General features: G+C 39.9%; 1 protein-coding gene across 1 annotated transcript in view; it reads left to right on the top strand.

Moving 5' to 3' along the window:
• The window catches only part of CCDC170 (coiled-coil domain containing 170), a 92,729-nt gene that overhangs the window by 15,074 nt on the left and 54,575 nt on the right, over positions 1-23,080 (top strand). Inside the window, 4 exon segments of the mRNA XM_058534287.1 lie at positions 61-67; positions 14,815-14,951; positions 16,269-16,525; positions 20,692-20,836. Of these exon segments, the coding sequence (XP_058390270.1) occupies positions 61-67; positions 14,815-14,951; positions 16,269-16,525; positions 20,692-20,836 (546 nt within the window).

The raw sequence follows: 23,080 nt of genomic DNA, 5'->3' as shown, positions 1-23,080 counted from the left end.
TCTAGTGGGGGATGTAGATACTAGTAAATAATCATACAAATAAATAATAGTTACAAGCAGTGGCAACATGAAGGATAAGTATTGGGTGCCATGAGAGCAAATTGGGTGCCATGAAACCTAATGTCATGATTATTGATTGAGGCTCAGGGAAGGCAGGTTTAAGGACTGGAAACAGGCCACAAGGTGGCTGGGTAGAGTGAAGCGGAGGGGAGAGGAGGGGAACTGAGGGGAGGGCAGGAGAGAGGACAGGAGCCGGAAAATGCAGCTGTGAGATTTGATCAAATAAATTTCTTATTCTCTTTGAAACTAAATTCCCTTTTTATACAATGTAGAAGTAGTAACAGCTTCACATCCTTGCTCCCAGGATTAAATGACATTGTATTTGCATCACATTTAGTACAGACCTAGCATAATAAGTAGTTACTAACTGGTGGCTATAAATAACAATAATACTGCCCCCATGACGTTTACATTCTGGTAAGGTAATACTATCTGCTCAAGAATGGAAACAAATAGAGAGGGGCTCATAGTTGTCTAAAGAGCTTCAGAGAAAAATTCCACATTTATGCTAGTTTTGAGATGAATTGTTTATCACAGTCATAACTGAGGGAAAAGTCAAGACAAAACTTCTTAATGTTTTCTGATTAACAAGTGAATTTAAATGACATCTGTCACCGAGGTTATAGAATAAAGATACTGAAGTTACAGAGTGTGGATTAATGTATTTTCCCATAACATCCCTCTACCATATAAAACCTTGAGATCAAAATTAACTGTTACACAGGGATTGACAACAAGATTCTAAAGACAGGGTGAGTTAAAGAAACAATTGCAAATTTATTAGCCAAGATATTTTATAACAAGATGTAGAAAAATTGCAAATTACATAGGAAGGGAACTTCACACTAACATAACAAGGATTAAGGGTCATAATTTTGGTTCCTCCAAGGTAAGTATTTTATAGATGTTTTAAACTTTTATCCTCATCTAACAAGATGTGGATGAAGAATTCATGGCCCTTTTTCTGCAGTGTATCTTGGTCGACTATCTCCTATCCTTTCCACCTTCTTCTGAAGCTCGTATCTCTGTTCTAGGTTGATCTGTAGTCAGGGATAATTTTAAAAATATGAGGCTTATTTATTATTTTATATTTTAACAAGAGGTGGGTGAAATTTTACCGATACTTGTTCTAATGGGACCATTGTTTAGCAATAGTAAGTTTTTATTATAATTAAGTAAATAAGTTCAACCAATTATCTTTGATATGCTAACCCTAGAGATGTGAACAGAGGGAAGAAGACCTTCCATTCTATTTGTCCATCTGCTCATCCATTGTCCATCCGCCCATCCATCCATCATCCATCCATCCATCCATCCATCCATCCATTCAACAAACACTGACTGTATATCCACTCAACAGACATTTATAGGGGGCCCATCATGTGCTAGGAAATGTGCTTGGTGCTAGGGATACAAATATAATTGATTTCTAGAATCTGTCCTCAAACCAACAACCTTATAGCTGAATCATTCATTCATTTATTAATGTTCACCATGTGTTACATGAGTGCCTACAATGTGCCAGGCACTGTTGTGGACACTGGGGATACAGTGCTGAAAAACAGACCCAGGACCTGCCCTCATAGTGCTTACATTTTAGTGGGAGACATAAAAACTAGTGTAGAAAGTAAGGGCCGTGCTCCTCAAAGTGGGGTTGTGGCTACAGGGGGTGTGCAAAATGATTTGTGAGAGGTTTAGGAAGAAAATACTTGAATTTTTATTTATCTTAATCTCATCTTAATTTATATTTTTGTGTATATTTGGTAATGTGTATAATATGTATATAATTTATACATAAATGAGTATTTAAAATTATTCCATAAATTCATGCTGATAGGTTGCATAAACAAAAACAAGTGCAGACTCCAGGGTAAAAGTATGGATTTAGGATCACATAGACTGGTGGGTTTAAAGTCAGGTTCTGTCACTCACTATCTGTTGGTCCATGGGCAAGCCTGAGCCCCTCATCCTTTGGACGAATTGTAAGGATCGAGTGCAATGATGTTAGTACAGTGTTTATGTTGTGTCTGTTTATCTCAAGTCCTCAAAAAATGATAACTAATGTTACTATTGTTATTATTACATGATGAATACTAAAATGCAGGCACCTTCAAAGTGATATAGAAATATTGTGAAGGGACTGATTAAGCAGTGACCCTTAATGTCATGAAACTGTTACAGTCATGTGTCACTTAACAATGATATGTTCTGAGAAATGTGTCATTAGGCGATTTCATCGTTGTATGAACATCATAGAGGGTACTTACACAAACCTAGATGGTATAGCCTACTACACTCCTCGGCTGTATGGTACTAATCTTATGGGACCATCGTTGTATATGTGGTCTGTTGTTGACTGAAAGGTCGTTTTGTGGTATATGACCATACACATATATTTTGTGCTTTTTAAAAAAACACAATTGCAGTCACACTATAACTATAATTTTGTATCCTACCTTCTTCACTAAATACTAATATTTTCCCAAGTATTCTTTAAAAATGTTAACAGATTCACAATATTCCATCATAAAGCTGTAATTTAATCTTTTATCCAATCTTTGGACATTTAGTTCTTTTTTCTGTCACTATTATAAATCTGTTAGAATTTCTGATTGTTTCCTTAGGATAAATTCCTGGAAGAGAAACAACTGGGTCAAAGTGAGTAAAAATTTTAAGGATTTTGGTACATATTGCACAAGAAGTAGCACCAATTTACATTCCCACCAATAATTTATTACACAGCCATGCGCCGTGTAATGACGTTTCGGTCAACAAAAGACTGAAAGTTGGAGTTAGATAGATATAGATATATAGGTGTATATAAATATAGTTAGTTAGATATGAGGCCTCTACTCTCACCTAACAGGACATAGTTCTCTGGTCTCAGCAAGAAACTGGGTCCAAATGATGAAGAATGCGGTCTTAACACTTGGACAAGAGGTCTCAAAAGTGTTTCTGACAATAACTAAGTTAATGTTGTCAAATGATGTTCAGAGGATTGGCCACAGAACATGCATTCAATCATTCTATGCTGTCCTTCAAAATTATCATTGAAAATCCAGAACCCGAGATAGATGACTCCTTGGACTCCATTGTTTGGACTCTGCTATAGATGTGCTTTTAATTAACAGAGGCTTGGCATTTTGCCATTGGATTGTTCCGTGGGTTTTGAAATTTGTCCTGACTTCCTGTAGTGGCTAGGTGTGCTGTTACTGAGCAACTTGCTTTACCTCGTGGTCCCAGTAGATTGTGTGACTCATGTTGATCTGCTTGGAGGAGCCAAGTCAAACTGTGGGTCCACCGCTAGCAAGTGCACATTATATGATACTTACTCGCTTCCTCTTATTCGTTCCCTCTTTTAATTTTTCTTTACTGCTATTTGCTTACTTCCTTTATTGTTTTTCTTGTTTTGACATTGGATAAGAAATAAACCTGAAACTTTGGATGGAAGTTGAAGTCATTCTCTGAAATCTAGACCTTTGGGAAACTGTAAAGATTACAGGAAACACTAGCAGGCTGGGGACTTGGCTTTAGTTTATGACCCTGCCATGGTATAGGAGTAGCTATCCAGTTATTGGGGAGTATGTTCCAGAACACCTACAGAGTCAAAAGGAAGGCAACTTTTCTCCCGTCAAGACTTATAGTTGTATGATACATTCATGGTTTTTGGTTTGTTAATGCTACTGGAGAGGGACAGGCTGAGATGAGGCATGGTGGGAAAATCTGTGGGCTTCTTAAAGCAGCCCATCGCTGGGGCAGGAGTCTCAGTAGAAGTCAGCCAGCTGCAGGGCGTGTTTGGTATAGCAGATGAGAACAGGATGAGATTGTGGAGTGAATCAAATGGGAGGATTAGGATGTTAGTAAATAGAGCATCCATCCAACCATTCATTCACTTATTCTACAAATAATTATTGAACATTTGCATGGTGAGGTCCTGTGTAGGTGCTAGGTATGACTGAGTAAACATCACAGTCTTCCGAGGGACGGAGACGTGAAATACTTAATTACACATTTAATCTATTCCTTACCATTGTGTTAAGTGCTGTGAAGGAGAAGCATAGGTTGCTGTGAGAGAACGCCTGAAGGATAGCAGTGTGGCCAGCGGGAGTTTTGGATGGTCAAGTTCTACAGAAAATTAGGCAGAGGAGAAATGGATCGGGGAAGACTTAACTTGCAAATATGGGAAGAGTGAGAGGATTACTATTAAGGTGAAGGCACCGTCCACTAGTTGATTTTCTTTGTTGGCCTCTGATCCTTTCTTTGGTCTTCCCAGCTTCCTGCTGAGGTTTTTATTGGAGCCAGTGGGGAGGCTCTGATGCAGTGATGGGGAGGAGAGAGGGTGAGCTCTGGTTATAAAGGGGATTATGTGTTCTACCTTTCCATCCCGAAAGGAAGGGGTTCCTGAACAGGAGTGTACCCACTTTAGTCTGTCCTATAGAGCATGCTGAGGACATTCTTATCTTCTTCATGATAAGTAATGAGAGTTGCTAAGCATTGCAGTTTAAGGTTTGAAATCTGCCTTTGATCTGCTTTATTCTGGACACAAAAGAGAGAAAAATTAATTCTAAAAACTTAATTGTGGATCTTGCTCTGTCTCCTTGCAAGGATTCTTATAGGAAGGTTAAAAATTGTTTGATTTTTCTCTAAAGTGAAATCTGGAGAGTCACCTATTGCTAATGTTTTCCACTGTCGTCTTTTTTACACAATGGGCCTCTCTGGAGGCTTTGCTGCCATCAGCGGTGTGTGTGCTGGACATCATGGCTTCCTTCTAACAGAAGAAATGCTGCTAGAAGTGATGGAGCAGCATCATTTTTAATGAGTTTTCTTTGGGCGAAGCTAAGGGCCACCTTGGGAGAGAAAGCAGAGATTTGATGCCACACAGAAGCTATTTAGGTCGTTTTCTCTCTCTGCTTTGTCCTTTGTTAATTGGAGATCTTTTTACAGTTAACAAAAGCATGAAAGATCATTGAATTCTTATTTTAATCCTTGAGGACACTTAGTATTTTGGCTATAATATTATTTATATTCCATTTATTTTAATGATGAACTTCCTGTTCCAAATGTAGTCAAAACTTTATAGCTGTACAAGAAATGTATTCCAAGTATTGCTGGAATCTCAGCGATTCTTCTTTCTACTTCTGCCTTCTCTGTGCACGCTGAGGTTCAAGTTTGGGGTTTCCTGTTGCCTCCGCAGGCAGTAAGGAATTCACAAACATAGCATTCAGTTTCTTAAGTCTGAAATATAGGAAGATTAGGATGTGAAAATTAAGAAGCTAGTAAATTGGACTCTTTAAACCTGCTTTCAGTTGTCTTTTTCTTAATTAAAAAATTGATTTTAATACTAACATTATAGTCACTCCAGAGGTAATTAAATTCGGTGGGTATCCTTCCGATCATTAAGAAATACTTTTTGTATTCATGCTTATGCCTATAGAAAATGTATTATTTTGTTTAATAGGTATTTTAAAAATAAATGATATAGTACTATTAGTTTTGTTCTCCAATCTACTTTATTTTAAAAATAGTGTGTTTTTGAGATCTATCCATATTGCTCCAAATAGATTTAGTTCAGATCTTTTAACTGCTTTGTAGAGTCCCATCTTATGGATGAGACTATAAGGAGGTACTATAGTTTACCAATCCTGTACTGATGGGCACTGCAAACCATGAACACTCACGTCGAGCTAGAAGTAGAACTGTGGGGATAGGGCACACAGACGCAGGGAGGTTTGACATGCCTGTTCTTTAGCTTTGCTGTCAACTTATTTTAAAAATTGTATAGCTTAGCAAAGCAATCATTGCTTCCAGATCTACTACTAGTTGTTTGCTATTTGGCAACAGAATTTCCTTTTTGGGCCTTAATTGCCTCATTTTCAGATGGGGGATAAGGACGGTTTCTACTCATAGGGTTGTCATGAAGACTAAATGGAAATAATTCTCGGTTCGGTAAATATTAGTTGTGATTATGTATATATATATACAATCACATAACATATATAATCTATATACATAAAATATATATGATATATAAGATATATTAATATGTATAGCATAATATATAGTATATACAATATTCTATCATATATTAATTATATATTTTAATTAATATATTAATTATAGTATATATAATATAGTACATTAATACATATTATGTATACTATAATATTACATTACGTGTGTGTATATATACACACATTATATATATATATATTTTAGAATTACATCAGGATTAGTACTTGAAGCAAACCCCCAAAAGTTTGACATTTAAGTTTTTCTAACTGCAGCCTCTCCCCACCCAATACAAAGATGACTCAGTTTCATTTAGTAGAGCCATAGCATTAAGAATATTTTGGAATACTGTATTCTTTTCAATAGGGATATTAAATTAGAATGGTTTTTAAGTGAATAAGAGTGACACCCAAGAGAAAAGAGATGAGAAAATCGTGTAAAAATAATAGATTGGCTATTTCACAAAACTCGATTTTATGCAGAAATGCCTTCCTCCAAAGCTTTTCCCACAGCTGCTAAGATGCTCAGATTTATTTCCTGGATCCCACACCCATCACGCTGTCCCCTGCAGGCATTAGTGAGCCCTTGACACCTAATGCAGACATAACAAGAAAGAAAAGCTGGAGGGCTGGGGAGATCCCTCCAAGTTGGGAGAAGAACTGACGATGAGTCAAAAATTGACAGGAGCATTGATTAGTCTGGGGAAATACAATTTGCAAGACTTAATTTACGCACTGAAAATTAGGGAAGAAACTTTACTTGGTGGGAGGAAATTAGACAGTAGAGGAGAGCCCCTTAGAAGGATTGCTCACTGGGGCAGCACTGGAAGCTAGAAGAAAGAGAGAGAGAGGGAGAGAAAGGCTAAAGGAAGCATTCCACGCTGGAAGAGCGTTGGCAATACAATTGTGCACGTTATATGGAATAATGCTGGAACACAGGGGAGATTGGGTATGGGATAGACAGATAGGAATGGATTGAGGAGCTTTTGTGTGTCAGAGGTAGCCAGTCATTTTCTTCTAATTTTTTTTTGTCCATAGGATAATAAGACAGCTAAATACCATAGTAGCAAGACTGGCCCAAGACATTGTCCCTAGGTCAGATAATTGGGCCCATTGGGTACTAAATTATGAATAAGCTCATCTCTTCTTCATGCCATTGAGCTTTGAAACCATCCTTTATTCTAAAAGGACTATGAGCCACCCTGTGAAGCAATTTCAATCATTATCATAATAATATCAGTGGCAGAATCAAATTATATGTAGTTGGCTTTCTAAAATTAATCTAAAATTGCTTCATGGGGTAGCTGAGAGATACCTAATAACTTAGATTGTCCTCATGTGAGGACAAATGGATGAGTTTTAAATCTTGCCATTTTGAATGGAGTAAAATTAGTTTTTTTAAAGTGAAGATTGTTTAATCTTTGTAGAAAAAGTTGAAGAATTTTCAAAAAATGAGCATCTTTACATGTGATTTTTGGCCATTTGTATTTGTGGTTTATAATGTATAGTACAGCTCTAACCTTTCTTCCTTTTTTTTCTTTAGTAATTAGCTTCGCTATTTAATGACCAGTATTTTCTTTCCCCACTATTTGTCCCGTCTTTTTTTTTATGTACTAAATTCTTCTGAGGACTAGAGACTAAGGACCATTCCTGGGGTTTCTATTGATCCTTCTGTTGATTTCCTGCTGATTATCACATTGTTTTAATTAGATTTTTTTCAAAATAAGAATTTAAAAAAGGCATTTTTGAAAATGTCTTTAAGCCACCAAAGGGCCATTTAGTTTAAAAATCTACCTAAGTACTTCTAGTTTAAAAATAGTGACTTACAGTTAGCATTCCTCCCTTCTATTCCTTGAAATTAGCCACAAGCAACAAAGAAAACAGGAAACAAACTCCATTTATTTATTTTTATTTTATTGAGGTCATAACAGTTTATAATATTATGAAATTTCAGTTGTACATTGTTATTTGTCAGTCACCATATATATGTGCCCCTTTACCCCTTTCGCCCACCTACCAGCCCCCTCTCCCTCTGGTAACCACTAATCTGTTCTCTTTATCCATGTGTTTGTTTATCTTCCACATATGAGTGAAGTCATTCAGTGACAAACTCCATTTTTGATGCCGCTAAGAAATGGCTGAAATTCTAAAACACAAAATAAGTAGAGGGCCTTCCCCAAGCAGTGGAGGTTGAGCGGAGGTGTGTGTGGGGAGCACCACTGCTGCAGATGGCGGATAGGGCTGAGAAAGCTCATTTTTCAAAGGTGAGTGGCAAACTCAGAGGAGGCAAGCTGAAATCTCTTGTTTGCAAGAGAAGATGGAGGTGTGTGGACTGACAGTGGGAGCTTCTCTGTACCCATTTGGGTTCCAAAAAGTAGGAGAGGGATCTGAATAACAATAATATAAAAATCACTGCAATAAAAATCACTCTGCAAACCAGATTTGTGGGAAGCTGCAGGGCAGGGGGGTCGTGGAGAGTCTGCATCGTGATAAGCCCCCAGTTGCCTCTCTCCATTGGCTGGAAAGATCTATAAATCAAACGAAGTTATACACAAAACCTTGTGTTTTAGGGAAACTCTTGCTTGGCCGGAACATCAACGACCCTACTTTCCACGCCTGTATGCACACAAACGTCTTCCACAGCTTGTCCTAATAAGCAATCTAAAAAGAAACAGCACAGGAATTGTTTAAAGGTACAACAACAAAAAACGTGGGGAGGAAGGAATAGAAAAAATATAACAGATGAGAATGTCTACCAGAAACTTGCTATGACGCAAGAAAAAATTGCGACCAAACATTTTATCATGAATAAAACAATTGAATGAAGCCAACACTTATCTGAAGCATGCTCAGAAAACAGAGATACAGGATCTCAAGAAAGATATGGCAAGGCAAGACGAGGAGATAAAATGTGATCTGGCAGATCTTGGGAAAGAGAGAGACAGAAAAAGTGAAACTATCACAGAAATAATAGCAAGATTGGGAGGTACGCAGGGAGACAGGCAGGCAGAGAGAGGAAATGAGGACAAGAAAAATGAAACGGAAGTAAAGAATTGAAAGGGAATAGGAACAAAATGAATGAAATGGACTACATCCAAAAGAGATTAAGCATATGCATAATTAGAGTCCCCTGAGAAGAAAACTAGCTAGCACATGAGAAGAAGGGAGGTGAGAGGTAGCATTAGCGTTTTGATCTCTCTCATCTAATAACTTGCTGCTACACCAGCAAGAGAAGTACTTAGAATGATAACATAAAGATCAAAAATTAGAAGCTGGGGGGCTGGCCTGGTGGCGCAGTGGTTGGGTGCGCACGCTCCGCTGCAACGGCCCGGGGTTCACGGGTTTGGATCCCGGGCGTGTACCGACGCACCACTTGCTAGGCCATACTGTGGTGGTGTCCCATGTGGAGTGGAGGAGGATGGGTGTGGATGTTAGCCCAGGGCCAATCTTCCTCAAGAAAAAAGGGGAGGATTGGCATCAGATGTTAGCTCAGGGCTAGTCCTCCTCACACACACACAAAAAAAGCAAAATAAAACTAGAAGTTGGGGGGCTGGCCTGGTTGCCTAGTGGTTAAGTTTGTGCACTCTGCTTTGGTGGCCCAGGGTTTGCAGGTTTGGATCCCGGGTGCAGACCTACGCGCTGCTTATCAAGCCATGCTGTGGCAGGCATCCTGCATGTAAAGTGGAGGAAGATGGGCACGGATGTTAGCCCAGGGCCAATCTTCCTCAGCAAAAAGAGGAGGACTGGCAACAGATGTTAGCTCAGGGCTAATCTTCCTCACCAAAAAAAAAAAAAAAAGAAAAACGAATTAGAAGTTGGAAGAGAGGGAGAAACTGGTAAGGAAGAGGAGATAGGCTATTGTAAATACTGTAAATTGTAATATTATCTAACAAATAGAGGGATGAAAGGTATTATGTAAAAAGTATTATTTAAAGTAAGTTATAAACTTAAAAGTAGAACAAAAATAAAAACCTTCCTAATTATCAGATATAACACACATAAAACAAAACAAAGCAAACAGGCTCTGAAGTGAAATATTTTGAAAGAGTGATAAAAACAAGAAGCATAATGTAAAATAATGCAGCAGAACTAAAATTAAACGTTTCTGTCACATTAACAAACGTAAATGTAGTCAAGTCATCCAATAAGGGAAAAAGAATTTTAGAATTGACCATAAAGCCAAACCCAACTTTATTTACATATGAGACATCTAAAATGAAGTGATTCAGAGAGGTGGAAAGTCAAAAGATGGAACAAAGGTAGATGCAGTCAGACGCAAAGAAAAAGAAATCAGGGATTATGATTGCAATTATCAGAAAAGGTTGAATTCAGAGCAGAAAGGATTAAGTGAGACAAATCACAGCACATTATGATGCTGTGTGATGCAATTCACAACAAAGCTATGCAAGTTCTGAATCTTTGCACAGGTAAAACAGCTCCGGCATTCATCAAGCCAGAAAACAACTGCTACAAGCTGATGGAGAATTACAGTAGCAATAGGAGGCTTTAACTCACCTCTCAGCTCATGATAGAGTAAAGGATAGTAATTAGGCGAGGCTAGAAGGGCTTAATTAAGATAATGAATCAGGTGGAACTAGTGGATATGTATTGAACTCCAAGCCCTCAACACAGAGCATACATCTTCTTTTAAGTGCCCATAGGACACACATAAAATTGAGCGTTCACAAAAACCTCAATAAATTCCCTGAAGTGGAAATAATACAGACAAGGATGATGGTGAAAATACGTAACGGCTGGTATAGCAAGGGCACCTTCCAGTCTGAATGGACCCAGTTCTGAATGGACGCTGGTCAGCCGCTGGTGTACACCAGCGAATATTAGCCCTGAACGCAGACAAAGTTCTCTGATGTGTAATAAAGTAGAAATCCATAACAAACCCAGAAATCAAAGAGCCACAACAACAACAAAGCTCTTGACTCAAGCCAAAGCAGAAATCCAAAGCAAATTGACAAGTATCTAGAAGACAGCTATGAAGAGCACTACATAAGGATTTACGGGATAGCGAAAGAAGGGCTAAGAAGAAAAGCTTAGCCATAAATAAATAAATTCACGTATTCTTCCAGCTTTCCTATGGTTCTTCCCTGTCCCTGTAATCCTCTCGTGCTACTGCCGTGTATTTCTTCTCAGTCAGGCTACCTCCGAGTGTCTTGAAGGAATGCATTTCTGTGGCACATTCAAGAGCCCCGCTCAGCACCGTGGTGTCTCTGGGGCTGAGTCGGGGTTCTCCAGAGAAGCAGAACTGGTAGGATGTATAGAGAAACAAATTTAGGATAAAGAATTGGCTCCAGTAATAATGGAGGCTGAGAAGTCCCAAGATCTGTGGTTGGCAAGCTGGAGACCCAGGTAAGCTGATGGCTTAGTTCTGATCTGAGTCTGGGTCCAAAGGCATGGGAAAACTGATGTCCCAGCTCAAAGACAGTCAGACAGAGAAAGCAAATTCTCCCTTCCTCTGCCTTTTTGTTCTATCTGGGCCTGCAAAGGATTGGATGAGGCCCACCCACATTGAGGAGGGCAATCTGCTGTACTCAGTCTAACCATTCACATGTTAATCTCATGCAGAAACACCGTCACAGACACGCCCAGCATATTGTTTAACCAAATATCTGAGCACCCTGTGATCCCAGTCAAGCTGACACATAAAATTAACCATCTCAACTGCTAAGAGACATATAAGAATTCCTGAACAAAAGGAAAAAATGATTTTAGTTGGAAGACAACATTTCAAAGACGTCAATTTTCCTTAAGCTTATCTATAAAATTAACATGGTCCCAATAAAAATACCAACAGGATTTTTTGGAATTTGATTAGTTGATTCTAAATTTCATATGGTAAAACGCGCAAGTGAGAATAGCCAGGAATACTCTGAAAAAGAAGCCCTACCAGGTACTAAAATATATTAATGAGCTCAGAGCTGTTTTTCAAGTGCTCCCTCCACTGTTCTCCACCTGTTCTTGTCCCTCAGCCTCACTGCCTTCTCTTAGATCCTTGACCACACAGGGCAGACTCCTGCCACAGGGCCTTTGCTCAGACTTTTGGCTATTTGAATGATGTGTGTTGTTCCTGCTTCAATATCTCTTGCCTATTTAATTTCTATTTAATCATCACTTCCTTAGGGAAATCTTTCCTTCTCACTTTCCTAATCATAAGTCAGTTTCCTTTGTTCTCTGTTTCTTTCTTTCCTTGCCTTATTTCAGTTTGTAATTATGCAATCATTAGTGTGGCTGTTTGATAAATGCTCTTTTGCTGATTAGACTGAAAGCTCAGTGCCTGACCCAGAGTAGGCGTTCAGTAAATATTTTTAATGAATAATCTCCAGTCTGCGGGACTTGGAAAGGTGGTTTAGACCTAGCAACTGTCTTCTAAACTCAGTAATCAAGAGTCTTCCTAACGTAGGCCCTGCTCCAGTGTCAGAGGTAGTGATATCTTTTTTTTTGTGTGTGAGGAAGATCAGCCCTGAGCTGACATCCGTGCTAATCCTCCTCTTTTTGCTGAGGAAGACCAGCTCTGAGCCAACATCTATTGCCAATCTTCCTCCTTCCCACCCCCCCGCCCCGCCAAAGCCCCAGTACATAGTTGTATGTCATAGTTGCACATCCTTCTAGTTGCTGTATGTGGGACGCGGCCTCAGCATGGCCGGAGAAGCGGTGTGTCGGTGCGCGCCCGGGATCTGAACCCGGATCCGCCAGTAGCGGAGCGTGCGCACTTAACTGCTAAGCCACGGGCCGGCCCCAGAGGTAATGATATCTTAATATGCTGTTTCATTCATTCATGAACATTTGACGATGCTAATGCTTTTGGCATTCTGCACCAGATTGTAAACTAAAATGAAGGGCACTATCTGAACTGTCTTGCATGGCTCTTAATATTAAATCCACTGGACACAATATTTTTTCCCAAGAAGGAGTTATAAAATTATGGTAGGACTGAGGCCAGCCCGGTGGCATAGTGGTTAAGTTCGCGCTCTCTGCTTCAGTGGCCTGGGGTTCGTGGGTTCAGATCCCAGGCGCATACCTATGCACCGCTTATCAAGCCATGCTGTGGCAGGTGTCCCACATATAAAGTAGAGGAAGATGGGCATGGATGTTAGCCCAGGGCCAATTTTCCTCTGCCAAAAGAGGAGGATTGGCAATGGATGTTAGCTCAGGGCTAATCTTTCTCACACACACCCAAAAAATTATGGTATGACTATGTCATTTCTTAAAAAATGATGTTAGTCATTGAAAGACATAACCATAGCTTGGGGGAACTTATTTTCCTAACGAATTTTATAAAATGGCGTGCCATACACACTATAGTTCCAACCTCTTAAGTGACCTAGGTCTTCACATGGCCTACTTTAGAAAATCTTGCTGTGGTGGTTAGGGTGGAGAAGTTCCTTCTGGATATTGAGTGAGGCTCAACAGGATGTGGTTCTCTTATGAGATGCAGTTAAACGTTTTATGCTTTTTCTCCAGGAGTACATACCTACCATCTTCTTGGATATGTTGTGATTGGCAAACACGGGCTGTTCCTAAGTGCACTGAGGGTTTTGTTTGGCATTTTGTTGACTGAAACACACTCGTCATGACAACACTTGTTGTCAAGTTAAGGGCTTTAAGATGACTTTTGCATTCATGAGTTTTCCAAACAGTCGTCTTTGGCAATTGAGCACCTGGGCGGTCATAAACAGGTTTTACTGGTGTGTCCTCTAAGGACACTTAGAAAATTCCAAGAAAACTTCCTTTATGTGACCTCTTTTATATTCCTTCAAAAATGAATGGCTTTCTGGTACGTCTTTCACAAAGACCACAGGCCCTGGAAAATTCATAGAGGTGGGCGTAGGTGTCAGTCCAAGTTCAGGAACGATTCTTGAAGGAAGCAGGACAGAAACAGAACTAGAGGTTGCAACTCTGACCCACATGCCAAACCCATCAATCTGCTCTGCAGATGGATTTATGTGGATCATACAGTATTTCTTTTTTAAACATTTAAGCCAAGCTGCAAAAACTGGGAATTTTTACCTCAAAAAGTCTGGATATACGACTAGTCTTGAAAAATTGGGGTAACTTGGCCATGCTGGGATCCATGTTTCTGCACTGGCAGCCATCTGCGAAGTTGAGAACTGTTCCCTTCTAGAAGGGCAAGGACTCTTCATGCACCACCACACTGTCTCTGGTCTCAGGCATTCACCTGAGTCACCTTCATGATCCCAAGATAGGTTATGAGATTGAGAATAAATGGCATCGTGAGTAATTATGAAAGAGACAGGCTTTTGCATTTAACTCACATGATCTCTTTGATAAACAAGCGAAACACTTTATTTCACAGATAAGATGAGTTGATAACCTTTGTCGTCTGGAAACAGAACAATGAACACCACCTCCTACTTGGGTGTGATGTCACATTGCATCTCTGATGACAGTTCTTTGTTAACTCTATCAGTTCTGGTCAGAGGTCAAATGGCCTTGAGTTGAGTGGAAGGAAACTGTCTAAAGTGGCCCAGGCCAATGCTTAAATGCCCGACCTCAGCACCATCCTGGGGGAGCACGTCATTCGTTCCTGGGCTGAGTCCTGCCTCAGAACTTTGAGCATAAGGATGAAATGATCTGAACACAGCATTTCCCTGGGTAGCATTTTTGACACATTTTGACTAGAAGGAATGTTTCTGTGTTTAATCTTGCTTTGCACAGCTGCACAGAAAAGATTGTTTATGACTCTTCTTTATATTTTGTCTTTTGGGGGAACCCTATCAGGGAACTTACGATCATCTTTTGGAAGTCCCGGTCACTCGGGACCAGTTAAACCACTATCGGAATGCAGCTGAAAACGCTCGAAGTGATCTTGCGGCAACTTTGGTCAAATTCGAATGTGCTCAGTCTGAGGTAAGATTATGCATCTTCATAACTCAGAAATGGGCCTTTTTAGCTTCCTTACAGTGTGAAGTAGAGCGTAGAGGCGCTTACAAATAGGACAGCAGGACGCAGATTTAAACCTTTTGGCAAAGTTTAAACTTATTCTCTTATTGTGCGCCTACTCCTTAGTTCTCGAGAATTCCCGAGAGGTTATGCATTTGCCATGCTGCAAAGCAAGGTGACGTGGGCTGGATTCCAGATCTCAGAGGAGCTCCATGGCCTTGAGGGATCTATGGGCATCTGAGGACTTTGGGTTTTGAATGCAAGGGCTTCAGAGGACTTTTAGCATCTCTCAGAATGCCTTCCTTTAATATAGATTGCCTGCAGTCTGGAGCTCTTAGGATGGAATTCTGAATTCCTTTCTGGTGGTAGTTCTTATTGGCTGGGGGAAATTCTAGGAAGATGATAGGGATCCAGCCAACCTCTGGGCTGGATCAGGTCTATGGTGGCGTTTATGAGAGAGTCTCTCTAAACCCATTCTGCCCACAGCCTAGTGGCCCTGAGGAATCCCAGGCTTGCCTGTGAGGTAACTAGCAGTCTCACTGGGCTGCCAGGACCCCACAGAAAGATGAGTTGATAATGTATGTGTGTGTAAATAAACATATGTATGCATACCCACAATTCCAAAGAAATACATGCATTCATAAAGTTTTCTTACAGAGTGGACCTGATATCTTACCTTAATAGGGCACATACGTTGTTCAAAGTTTTGATGCCACAGAATTCATAAAAGTTAAAATGTTTCCTTTTTATAAATCCTATAAGAACTTTCCTTTTCTCCCATATTTTTCTGAGAAATATGCATATTATTTTTCTTTATCACCGACCATAAGAGTCCAGAAGGCATGTGGGGGAAATATGGTGATATATTGAATAGTCTGTATTTACTTGGAAAACAGTTGTGGCCATGAAATTTCAAATAGCGTAGCTTGTAGGTTCCTTGTTTCATTGGCAGCAGCAAGAGCAGAAATACAGATTTAGAAAGTGAGTTACCATTGCAAAATATTTTATTGCTTTTTTCAAAATACACCACAAATGTCTCTTGAGCGAGACTAAACCACCATAAGACATTGCTCAATTGGTTTTGAAAAAGAACATGAAGCCCATTATTTAGGCCTAATTTCCCATCTGGTAATGCAGATACAAATATGCAAAAAAGGAAGTAAAGTTGGATTAAGTCATGAATGAAAGAGTGAAATTTTATAGTATGATTTTGGGTTTCTTAAAGGTACTTCAAACTTATACCATTGAAATCCTTTTCCTCTTTTTACCTTTTTTCCACGGTAGCTTCGAGACCTCCGATCCAAGATGCTTTCGAAAGAAGTTTCCTGTCAAGAGTTGAAAGCTGAAATGGAAAACTACAAAGAAAACAATGCCAGAAAATCGTCTCTCCTCGCCTCTTTGAGAGACCGAGTTCAGGAGCTAGAGGAAGAATCAGCGGCACTTTCCGCTTCTAAAATTAGAACAGAAATCATGGCTCACACTGCAACTAAGGAGAACCAGGAGTTAAAGAAGAAAGTGATAGAACTAGATGAAAAATTACAGTAAGGATATTTCAGTATGTTTCTTTGTTGAGTTAGAGTTAAAATACTAGCTTCTGATAGCAGGATACGCCTCCGAAGGTATTGGCATTTTGGATTATTTGGCCCTGAAACTCAATTTGAAAATTATATATAGACACATTGACCTCAAATAACTTTGGAGTCTTGAAAATTTTTCCCAACTCATTTCTAAATATCGGCGAGAGTCTTAACAAGTATGGCCTTGTCCTAAGCATATTCCTGTCCTATTGATTAGGGCTGCAAATGCTTATGTATACAATATGGAAGATTTCCTTTAAGTAGGAGGTTTAACCAGAGCTGGTGGGGGAGCACACAGAGGGAGGCATTTATTCAGAAGCTAGTTGTAAAAACACCCTGGAAGCCCAGACCACCCCAGACCACCCGAAACACTTCTCATTAGGTTTTATTACCAGTCTTTGCAGAGAACTCATGAAATCTAGGTTTTCCACACTTCGTTCTGGCAAAAGGTGATTACTGGGGCTGGCCTGGCGGTGTAGTGGTTTAGTTCACGTGCTTGGCTTCCGCGGCCTGGGGTTTTCGGGTTCAGAACCTGGGCATGAACATACACACCACTCATCAAGCCATGCTGTGGCAGGCGTCCCACATTCAAAATAGAGGAAGATTGGCACAGATGTTAGCTCAGGGACAATCTTCCTCAAGCAAAAAGAGGAAGATTGGCAACAGACGTTAGCTCAGGGCCAATCTTCTTCACTGAAAAAAAAAAAAAGGTGACTACTGAGACAAAATTAGAAACTAGTTCCTAAAATATGCTTTTGTAATTCTATGTATAGTAACTTAAATAACTTTATTAATAAAATAATTGATATTTATTTTACTTATTTCATCTTAAAAAAACACACCAATGCTTCCAGCTCCTGTTCTGTTTCTCTCCTTCCACTTACAGCAAAATTCCTTAAAATATTTATATATAATCACGGTCTCCAATTTCTCTCCTCTCTCCTCTCTTGGATCTGTTCCACTGAAACCACTCGTTAAAGTGACCAGTGACCACACATTGCAAATTAAGTGATCAGTCTTTATGTACTTGACCTGTCAATACATCACTCCCGGTTGGTGTCTCCCTGAACCACTTTCTGCCTTGGCTTCCAGGACACTCCACACGCCTGCTTTTTATCTTACCTTTCCAGCTCCTGCTGTAGTCTCTTGCTTTTTCCTCCCCATCTCCTTGACTTGCAAATGTTGGAGTGCCCTGGGGCTTGGTCCTTGAATCTCTCCTCATTTCTGTCTAAATTCACTCTCTTGGTGATCTCATCTAGTCTCATGACTTTAAGTCTGGTCTAAATGCTAGTGACTCCCACATTTCTAAATCTAGCCTGGATCTCTTCCCAGAACTCAAGCCCACATATCTTACTACCTACTGGACATCGCCACGTGGACGTCCAAGAGGCATCTCAAACTTAACATGTCCAAAACAGCTCCTGATGTTTCTACCAAGTCCTGCTGTGCTTCTCCTCATCTCATTTAATGATCAGTTCGCGGGCTGGCCCCGTGGCGCAGCGGTTAAGTGTGCGCGCTCCACTGCTGGGGGCCAGAGTTCGGATCCCCGGGCGCGCACCGACGCACTGCTTGTCAGACCATGCTTTGGCAGCGTCCCATATAAAGTGGGGGAAGATGTGCATGGATGTTAGCCCAGGGCCAGTCCTCCTCACCAAAAAGAGGAAGATTGGCATGAATGTTAGCTCAGGGCTGATCTTCCTCACACACACACAAAAAATGATCAGTTTGTTCTTCTAGTTGATCACATTAAAAATGTAAGTAATTATCCTTAGGTCTCTTTCTCTTTACACTCCATGTCTGATGTTTCAGCACATCCCATCATCTCTACCTTCAAAATAAATCTAAATTTTGACTACTTCCCATAGCCACCCTCATGGCCACTAACCTGGTCCATGCAAGATTATTGCAACAGCCTCTTAGGTGGTTTTCTTCTTCTGCTTGTGCCCCCTGCAGCCAGAGCAATGCTGTAAAACACAGATTAGATCACATCAGTCCTCTGCTCAGAGCCCTCCAATGACTTCTCATCTCACTCAGAATAAAAGTGGTTTCTATGTCCTAAAAGGCACATCCTGATCTGGTTTTGCTTCCACTCCCTCTCTTATTTTTTCCATTCCAGCTCACTGGCTCCTTTGCTGCCCCTCAACCATACCAGGTGTGATCCTACCACAGGACTTTCGCACTTGCTCATCCTTTGCCTGGAAAGCTGGTCCCCCCAGTTATTACATGCCTGCCCCTCTGCTTCCTTTAGGTCTTTGCTCAAAAGTCACCTTCTCAGTGAGAGCTTCCATGAGTGACTACAGCTAAAATTTTACCTGCTCCCCACAAATATTTCTTACCCTCTTTCCTGCTTAGTTTTTTCTCTCCAGCCCTTTTATAACATGCTATACCTTTTACATACATTAGTATTTTGACAATGTTCATCTTCCCAACTAGAACATAGGCTCCATGAAGGCAAGGATGTTTATCTATTTTGTTTATGGCTATATCTTTAGTGCCTTTCATAGGGCCTGGTGCATAGTAAGTGTCCCAAAAATATTTATTAAATAAATGAATAGTAAAAATGATACATACTCATTGTAAAATAGTTTTTAAAAAATATGGAAAAGTACCAAAAAGAAATTAAAATTACTCAAGACCTTATGATTCCAGAAAAGCTCAAGTTAACATTTTGTTGAACAGTTTTTCAGACTGTTGTACACAAATGACTTCATGTAATGAATGATTCTTACAGAATAATATGTCGTAGATATTTTAAAAAGTCATTCATTATACCATTTTAATGGCCCATGGTAGTCTATTGCCTGAAATATCATAATTTACTTCACTCATTTCCTTTGCTGTTTCCTTTAGACACTTAGGTTAGTTCACGCAAAAAATGGTAAACCAATCTGCAATGAATATCCATGTGTGTTCATATTTTCACATTCATGTGATTATGTCTTTAGGATAGATTCCTGGAATTTTGTTGGGTCAAAGTGAAATGCAAATAAAAGTGGAAATAGTTTAGAGACCTCTGGAATGGAGAAGTAAGATTGAAATCTGGGGGTTGAAATCATATATGTTACTCAATAAGAGCTATAGCATTCACTGCGCCTTTCCTGAGTCAGAAGTAAATGTTACCTTTCATATGCTGAAAAGAAGAATTTAGAGATATATTGACATTGGTCTTTTATTGTTATACATTTTTCTAAATGGAAATATGATATGTTTTTGAGTATATGCAATTACATGCTTTGTTAATCTTTGAATAGAGTGAAAGAATTTCCAATAAACACTCAACATGGCAAAAAGGAAAAGTGATAATCATGTTTATTATGTAGGGTACTGAAAAAATGATACCAAATTACTGAAATGATTCTAATTTTCCTTTAAAATATGTCCATTTTTTGATGATCTCTTAGTCTTTAACATTTAAAGCGTTAAAAATAGACCATGCTATTTCAGCAAACCTATCTGAGATTTGAAATCAAATATTCAGAGCAGAGCATAAATTGAAGATTTTCCTTGATTGGCCCATTCCAATATTTTTCAAAAACTCTGGGTGTATGCAAACTGATGACGATCTTTGCTGGTGATTGAGCATGTCTTTTTTCCAGAGGTGGGAACAACTCTTGCTCTTGATGTATTTTTTTTTTATTATAGTTATGCTTGACCATGAGCCAGGGAATGCCTAACTAACCTTTATAGATCACTGTATAATGTTTGAAAATAAAAGAAAGCATGGTCCCCTAGAACCAATGTAGTGGTACTGTTCTTCTTCTTCTTGGGGACCCAACAGAGACCCATGACTATATGGCTTCATGTGTGATCTAGAGGCCTACGTGCCACTTCTGCAGATCCTAAAAGATCGGGGACAGGAGGCAAAGAGTCTGTCTCCCTTGCTGTTACTAGATCTAAGATGCCATGAAGATTGCACTACATTTCTGTAAAGTATCGGTGCCCAGAATTGCTTCCAGTTTTTTCCATCTCGTACAGGGCTTGCATGATAATGATGTGTTCTGTGTCTGGGAAACTGTGTTATGTTGAAAATGATGGTTGGTTATTCCCCACTGAGAGCTTGAGTTCTGAACTTTGATGAATGTTAATATTCTATAGTGTTAAAACTTGACTTATTTGTTATCGCCTGATAGAATGTGTTTAAAGGAAAACGAGAAGAATAAGAATCAAATCTCAACAAATTGCAGGAAACATGAGGAATTTCTAGCTCAACTTCATGATTGCTTAGATCCAGACAAGAAGAATGAAGAGGCATCAGATGAAGATTTAATTCTAAAGGTGTTTGTATGCAAATTAAAAAGACTATAAATTAAGTGGTCATTCTGACATGTGCCATGAAAGGAAGAGTTGTGTTTGAGTCTGGGGGCGGCAGGAGAACGGGACAGTGGCCCAAGTGTAGCATTAATTGACTGTGTGACCTGGGACAAACGATATCACCTCTCTGAGCCTCAATTCCAAGATCCTTTCTAGCATTATTTGGGGTTAATTATTCTCCAGATTAATTGTTTTCTCTACAATATATTTAGGTTATCAAATATAATTAATTATTCATTTTAACAATGTATTTTAGGAAGTTTTTTTTGTTTGTTTTAGTTACAGACAGAAACACACACACACACGACCAAAATCAAAACCAGCTGTGTGTCATTTTGGGGATACTTATTGAGTATAAGGTTATGATTAGTTCTATAGTACTTTTTAATTTTACATTAAAACCAAATAATGAAAATCCTACTTTAATGGTAGGTTGCCATTAAGATGGAAATTAATTATATCAATTGAATAATTCACTTGGCCCATAGTGGTTCATTAGGGTGACTGAAAGTGTTTGAGCACTCACCATATCTTGTCATCTACGCACCGTTTGTATCCTTGCTGCCTGACAGATTCCCATGCAGCCATTCTTAAAGGCCACTTCTCAGTGGTTTATTAGTAAGTTTCCCAAGTACTCTCTGAAAGCTGCAAAATGATTTCGTCTTACTTCTGGAAGTGTCTACTTCACGGATAGGTTTTGGTAGCTCAGGCCTAGAGTCTGCCTGATACCCTCGAGGGTGATGGGTGCATCTCCTCCTCCTCCCAGTTGCTAACATGTGACCAGGAGCCTGCCTGTAAAAGTCCACTTCCCAGTATAGTTTGGGGGATTGTCTTTAAAGCCAAGTTGTGGGGAAAGGAAAATGGAATTAAGAAGCTCCTTCTTTCACAACACCCTTTCCCACATCAGAGATGATCTGCAGATGCTAATCTGGGTGTTGATATTGTATTAATCATGCCTTTTTATTTTCTGCATTTCTAATGCTTTCACAGCCGGGGCCTTGCTGACCCAGGAGAGACTGCTGCTCCACTCCCAGGGTCAGCCAGTTCCTAGAAATGACTCTCCAGGGAGCATGGCTTTCATATGCAATCCAGAGCCCACACCCCAACTGCTGCTTCTATCAGGCTCTCACACTCTGGGCCACTAGCCACCTGCTCTGATCACCCCAGGGCCAGGTACCAGACAACTAGGGACAGCTCCTACACTCCAGAGCCTGCTGAAATTAGTCAAACTAGCCAATCCCAAGCCTGCTTACCCAGCCTTGCCCATTCCTTCCTGTGGAACACACGTTTTCCCCTTGCTCCTCCTGTCTCTTGACTGGCTCTGGTGCTCCCCATGTGGCCCTGCATGGCATGGGTGCCCCCTCCTCTTGGAAACTGTGATTAACAGACTATCTTTGCAATGGCAACTGTCTCCTGATCTATTGGCCTCACCATATGTGAATAATAATAGAATGTGTATTTTAAAACAGATACTAAGACCATAGAGCTTTAGCATCCCCATCAATTGAACAGGTGCCTGGCTTTAAAAAAAAAATCACTGGAGCAAGAAGGCTGCTGTCTTGATCAACACTCACTAGGTGTTCCCTTGAGAAGTGGACCAAAATCACTCCTTCAATTTCAAAGCCATTCCTTCAATTTTCCAGTCCTTATAAACACATGTGCACACACTCCCAAGGAACCACGGCGGAAAAGGAGGCATTCTTAAGAACTTATCTGACATTTATTCATTAATTTCCCAAATATTTAGCAAGTGACCACTATATGCTAGACACTATTCTGGGTTCTGGGGATACAGCAGTGAGTGAGACAAGACTAAGTCTGTGCCCTACTAGAGCTTTCATTATCAGGGGGTAAAGATGGAGAGGAAATAAACAAATATCTAATATTATCCCTCATAGTGACAGGTGTAACAAGGGAAAACAAATCAGGATGCGGGGACAGAGAGTGAAGCAGTCAGAGGCGTGGGATGCTAGTTTAGGTAAACGGGCTGAGGAGTGCCCTCTGAGGTGGGGACTTGCAAAGGATGTTGGAGAGTAAGCATACACATATGAGGAAAAGTGTTCATGAGAGAGAGAGCAGCCCTGAGTCGCAGCAGGGTACCATGTTGGCGCCACGAGGCTGAAAGATTTGTCACTTCTACAGACAGTCGTAACGCAAATGTGGAATTTCAGGTCTTCCTATAGCGTCCTCATGGGCTTATAGAGTGAA

Source organism: Diceros bicornis, chromosome 39 (assembly GCF_020826845.1).
Source record: "Diceros bicornis minor isolate mBicDic1 chromosome 39, mDicBic1.mat.cur, whole genome shotgun sequence".
In the NCBI taxonomy this organism is placed as follows: domain Eukaryota; kingdom Metazoa; phylum Chordata; class Mammalia; order Perissodactyla; family Rhinocerotidae; genus Diceros; species Diceros bicornis.
The sequence above is the reverse complement of the archived record's forward strand: the minus strand, read 5'-3'. Positions and strand labels throughout refer to the sequence as shown.